Source organism: Palaemon carinicauda, chromosome 27 (assembly GCF_036898095.1).
Source record: "Palaemon carinicauda isolate YSFRI2023 chromosome 27, ASM3689809v2, whole genome shotgun sequence".
Lineage (NCBI taxonomy): Eukaryota > Metazoa > Arthropoda > Malacostraca > Decapoda > Palaemonidae > Palaemon > Palaemon carinicauda.
The window spans coordinates 51,053,114-51,059,550 of NC_090751.1; the positions used below are offsets into that span (position 1 = coordinate 51,053,114).

General features: G+C 37.5%; 1 protein-coding gene across 1 annotated transcript; it reads right to left on the minus strand.

Annotated features, from left to right (window-relative positions):
- Positions 1-2,413: 2,413 nt before the first annotated feature.
- Positions 2,414-3,268, minus strand: LOC137620908 (uncharacterized). The gene has a single exon (XM_068351353.1). It carries the CDS (start codon positions 3,266-3,268, stop codon positions 2,414-2,416), a length of 855 nt encoding a protein of 284 aa, XP_068207454.1.
- Positions 3,269-6,437: the final 3,169 nt, after the last annotated feature.

Genomic DNA, 6,437 nt, shown 5'->3' on the forward strand with positions numbered 1-6,437 from the left:
AGGTACGAGTCTTCGTTGACCAATTGTCGGTGGGCGACATTAACCAGAAGGTGGAAATGAGAGAGGAAATCCACACTGAGAATTGGCAATGTGACGTCAGCAACAAGAAACTTCCAATTAAATTTCCATCTCCAAACGATAATGTGAGGTTCTCGTAACCGTAGGCGGGTATTGCAAATCCTTTGGCAGCTACCAGACAGACGTCGGTAGACTTAGACATACTATGTCGTGTCCTGAAAAGTTCCCTTGGCTAAAGAGAACGACAAGCACCAGTGTCTACCAAAAATAGCACACCCATTCCTGCATCATGTAAAAAAGAAAAGATTAAAAACACGGGAAGCCACCGCCACGAGCGATGGCTTACTTACAAGTTTTTTTTGGCCACTGACAATTCTTGGCATATTTCTTCGCGGCAGCGCCGAATCTGGAGTGGTAGCAACAAAACTGCAGCCGATGCAGTAAGTGGCTGTAGAAGTCGTTGGTTGGGTCACTAGCGAGTGGTGGATGATAAGTGGCTTTGTTGCCGCTCCGGCACATCACGGGGTAGGTGTGTGTGCCCTACGGCATTCATGTCAGCTTCGGTTGACGTTAAATATGCGTCCTCTAGGTCAGGAGTGGAGGCGTTGATGGAGGTCTTGAAGGTCGTGTAGTGGCTGTCCATAAAGGCGTCGGCCTAGGTCATCAATTCCTTTACGGGTAAACTATCGACATCGGGTAAGGCAGCACGTACTGGTTCGGGTAAACGGCCTACCCAAAGGGCACAAAGTAGGTTCACCTCATGAGGAGAGCCGTCTGCGGCAGGTTGCTGGCAAGCGATACTGGTAATTTCCCTGACAGCTAGCGAAGCCCTTTGGTCCCCCCACGGTTGTTGAGAGAGCTGAAAAAACTTTGCTATATGGGCGGCTGGCAACGGCGGATACTGCTGCAGAGGGTATGTTTTGAGGGCGTCATACACTATTGGGGTGTCTCCTTGTTCACAAAGCCAGTTGGAGATTTCTGGGAAGGTGTCCTCGGGTATAGCCGCAAGAACATAATCTGCTTTGGTGGTTGAGCGAGTCACGCCCTTGATGCGGAACTGGACTTCTGTGCACTGAAACCAAGCAAGCACCTCTCCGCTGTCGAACGACGAAAGTTTCAATGGTGCATCCATAGTAACAGTGAGGGGGGGGGGGAGGTGGGAGGAGTGAGTCATCTTCCGGGGTCACCAATGTGACAAGCCAAGATTAGGTTGTGACTTAAAAGCAGGATGAAAGCAACTGAGTAGTTTATTATAGACACATCGGGTATATATACCCACTAGGTCCCGGCAAGAAGGTCACAATATACTACCTGCTATTTCTTGTCCAACGGGAAACCGGTTCTGTTATCAGTTAACCATGAGAAATAGGCAGACAGGTTCATGCAAGTTGCTGTCAGTGTGAGGGGAGAGCGAAGATACAAAGGATAATCTATACAAAAAAGAGAAATGTCGTTACTCGTGCGCAGAATATTGCCACTGGGAAAATTGCCACTGGGTCAATTGCCACCGGGAATATTGCCACTGGGAATATTGCCCACCTAGGAATATTGCTACCCGGAAAATTGCCACTATGAAAAATTATTTTTTTTCATTTAATATAGTTTTATGAACTTTAAATCACTTAGAATTACGATATGGAATAAAGAATACAGGACAGCAAATTATTTACTTTTTATTATAGTTTTAGGAATATTATATCACTTAAAATTACATTAAGGAAATATATAGGAGAAAGAATACAGAACAGAACTTGTTTATTTCCAACACTTTTAAAAAATTACATAAAAAAAATAGAGTAAATGAATAAAAACAGAACTTGTTTATTTAAAAAACATGCATATTATATGCAATTGAACATAAATATCTAATTTTATCATTATAAGTGCTGTATTTCAATAGAATGTTCCTTATTTTGGCGTTTAAATATTGGTACTTTTTTTTGTCGGGAAGTGAGTCCCCTCGTTCAAAATGGATTCTCTTAATTGTTGCTAAGCGTTCTTCATCTTTAAGTGTGTCAATCAGCCGCCAGATATTGGGGTGGGCATTACTTACTGATTTATTAAGCGAATTATGAAACGCCTCTACGTTGTTATTTGTTCGTGGTAAAGAGTTGACTACACGGCTATAAACATTCCAGAAACTTAGTGGAAATGTACCTCTAACTCTTCGTCTGTTATTCCTTGTTCCTCTCTCAATTCCTATGTATGTAGATTCGAAATAAGCGAGAAATTCCTGCGGTATGGCATCATCATCTGACAGTTCTTCGAAAACCCAAATAACATCTTGAGTTGGCACAAAGGCAAGGGCAGAAAAATGTCTCATTTTTAAAGAGAATTCATTGTTGTTGTGGTATTCTTGTTTAAAACCCAATTCAACTATCTTTCTATAAAGCGATTAAGAGAAATGGAAGAAACACCCATTAAGAAAAACGTCTGGGAAAGCCGCCTTTATTCCATTAAAACAAGCCTTTTCAAAATCAATTGTAATATTTTCGGTTTCTTCACCACCTAAAAATTCACTCAATTTTTCAAAAACTCTTCTATATGTTACCTCGGTCTTGTTAGGTAAAAGAGCAAAGACACGTGGTATACTCAGTTTATCTTGCTGTACATGAACGGTTAAAAGTTGATAATAAAATTCCGGAGCAACTTTAAATGTACCGTCAATTGCCCAATTCTTAAAACGTTTTAAATCTTGTAGCCCAGCATCAGATGCAAACATCAATATGCGATCCACATCGTCGATACCTGAATCATATTGAAGGAAAGTTTTCCCGCCGTCTATGACTGTAAATTCTAGTGGTATCGAATATCCTGCCCTTCCACATGGAACGGAAGGAAAATTTGAAAGTTTTTGTCTCCACTTCCTAATATTCCTGCTTATGTGACTTGTATTGGGCATTTGAGATAGGACAGATTCATTGAGAGACGCAGTAGCTTGAGCTACCAGGACGCGACTTGACTGATGAGACGTTTTCACTTTTTCTTTTAACGATTCATGCGCAACTTTGGCATCTACACGATCTTTCGTTGACGAGTGTGTATGTTCGTTTACATGTTGCAAAACTTCAAAGTCGTTGTCCGATGTTTTTTTTGTATGTAGTCTAGCCTTGCAGTTTCTATTCTTTCGTTGACTACACACCCAGTATATAATTGTACCGTCCTTATTTGTTCCATGTTTATGGTACATGAACTGTTGCTCATCAACAAGCATATCGTTCCCACGTTCACTCTTAATGATGGACACCATTGTGGGTTGAAGTTTCCAGAAATACTAAACTCTAAATACTAAAATTCGTTATTGTGATATTTTTGTTTATAAACAACTTAAAAATTTCCTAAATAATGGTGGTTTGGAAACCTATCTAAAAATCTTAAGAGGTAAACAGTTGTCGAAACAATAACAGATAACAAGGAAAATCTTGAATGGAAAACTGATAGTAAAAGTCGGGGATATAAGGTAATAAAGTTATGGGTCTGTTTGTTTGTTTTAAACCATTCCTATGGGTTTAGAGTTACAGTTTTACACTGAGAAATAATTTCACTTCATTTAATTCAAAAAAAAAAAAAAGAAAAAAAATATGGTGGCGATTTTCCGGGTGGCGATTTTCCGGGTGGCAATATTCCTAGGTGGGCAATATTTCCAGTGGCAATATTCCCGGTGGCAATTGACCCAGTGGCAATTTTCCTAGTGGCAATATTCCTAGCGCCGTCGTTACTATGTACGATTGTGTGACACACAGGTGGTACAGATTCATTGGCTGTCGAAGGAGTAGAGCTCCTACTGGGATATAAGGTTAGTTGAGCGCCATTTGTGACTTTACCTATTGCAATGGAGAAGCCACTGAAGTATAGTCCTACGCCTGTCGTCATTTATTTAATTGCAATTATATTCTGTTCAGTTTATGTAAATTTACGTCCTTTTAATTAATTAATTTTTCATTTCACATAGTTTTCTTACAAAGTCTTATGTAACTTGTTAAAAGGTGTGCTGTATGATGCAAACACTAGGGATTGCATCATGTTCCCACGTGGTTGGAAGTAGCGTTAATGTTCTTGACTGGAATTTTTTTATTCTTTTTCTTAATGTTGCGAGAGATGGTGGGCTAAGTTAACTGCTATGGTGGCAACCTTACAGCGCTAGAGCCGTGCTTCTAAGCAGAAGAGATCCAGCCTATCCCTTAGAAATAGTCAACGTCCACCAGCCCTCTCTCTATTCACTACATAACTTCTCTTAAGTGTGAAAAATGTTTTACTCTCAAACGTGAATAGGGATTTCTCTCTAACGTATACCATGTATAGTTTTGTTAAAAAATTTGTCATATTATTGTTTGATTAATTAAAAGTAGAGTGGGTTAATGTAAGTACATTTCATAGTATAGATTTTTGTTACTGACCCTGTAAGATTTTGGTTAAACAGTGATGTGTATTTATTTTTGCTTAAACGTTCAGTAATCTTGTGTGAGCAAAAGGACTCGAAAGTGTCAGTTAAGTATATGTAAGTGTAATTTTGATTTACATTTTATGTGTTAAAGTGTCATTTAATCATTGATTGTCAAAATCAAATTTTGTCCTAAGTTAATTCCCAATGAAACAAGTAATTGTATAATTTTTTATAAAGCATCCATTTTTTTTTTTTTTTTTTTTTTTTTTTTGTCTTTGTCTAAAGTCTACTTCCCATTTGATATTTCGAGTGATAAATTTAGGCCTAATTTTTTGGAATTTTTTATTTTTTTAGGAAATATATTTATTTTTGTCGTGTTTTTTCTCAGTGCTTTGCATGTATTCCCTGAATAAGGACTGGAGCAAGAGGTTGATTTAAGAATAGTTCCTGTTAAATGTAAAGTGGGAACAAAGTTGCAGTGAATGATTTTATGCTGAATAGGCTTACATAGGTCTCTTTTCATAGGTTTTGTATGATATATCTGTTTTAATGTTTTATATTAGTTTTTCATTACTTCTCATGTAGTTTATATATTTTATTATTTCCTTTCCCCACTGGGCTATTTTTCCATATTGGAGCCCTTGGGTTTATAGCATCATGCTTTCCCAACTAGAGTTGTAGCTTGGCTAATAATAATGATAATAAAAATGATACAGATATCTTATAGCACAATCTGTTCCAGAGATGATAATTGTGTTGTGCCAGCAGGTGTAAATCTTAAAAAAGGTTGAAAAGGGCCAATGGTAGCCACACACGCATCTATGCCTGGCTCAGGTGGTTTTGTAATGCTAATAATGACAAACTCACTTTTACTTAAGGAACAGACTCCTTGACATAACATAGATACTTTCCATGTTTATATAATCTTAAATAGAAGATCAATAGCATTACTACCTTATAGAGGCTGATGTTATGCTGCCATACATTGTTGCTACAGGACTCCACAAGTATAGAGTATGGTTACCACTGTATGTCAAAGAAATAAAAAAATCTGCAGAGAAGACACCTGGCTCTATATAAAAGGTATAAGGAACACGAAGATTTTACTGTCAAAAGAGCAGATGGTACAAATAATTGTGAATCAGCTGACCTTGTCATTGAACAAACGTAAAATGCAATTTGAAGAATATACAAGGATTGAGAGGAGTCACACTGAACAAAAAGGTACAAACAAAAGTGCTTTATGTTAAACTGATCTCTACTGCCATGCACGGATGTTTTAGAGAAATGCTTCAGGTGTATCCCTCTGAGGTTGTTCTTTATCATGAAGCTGAATCATCATAAATTCATTGAACATAACACCCTCGTTGGCTGAGATGTGGAGGCAATGTGTGGCATATACATCAACTCTTTTTCAACAAACTTCACTATGCTGGTCAAATAACATACTTTCGAGGCTCATTGTGTCTAGCGTTCTGATGGCTATCCATAAAATGAATGATTGGAATGCACGAGTCCGCAATAAATTCTTCTGCCTTTTTTAATTGCAGTGCCTTATCATGAAGAGGTGTCAGGACAACACTTATGTAAGTCCTCGTGGAAGAGACGTAGACTGAAATAACACAGCTTTAGCCGGATGCAGAAAAAAACCATAAAGCCAGTGCTATTAATGCACTGCACAGGATCAGAAGGTGGTCCTTTTTGCCTATTGAGATCTTTGATAATGTGCAATCTCGATATCGCGACAATATTTTCTGTGAAACTCCAATATTATTATTATTATTATTATTATTATTATTATTATTATTATTATTATTATTATTATTACTAGTTAAGCTACAACCCTAGTTGGAAAAGCAAAATGCTATAAACCCAAGGGCTCCAACAGGGAAAATAATCCAGTGAAGAAAGGAAATAGGGAAATAAATAAACGATATAAGAAGTAATGAAAATTAAAATGAAATATATTAAAAACATCCACAACATTGAAACAGATATTTGATTTATAAACTATAAAAGAACCTATGCATTATGC

Bases quoted from the DNA above. Each gene is read 5' to 3' on its own strand.
- LOC137620908 (XM_068351353.1), bottom strand. From the start codon at position 3,268: ATGGTGTCCATCATTAAGAGTGAACGTGGGAACGATATGCTTGTTGAT.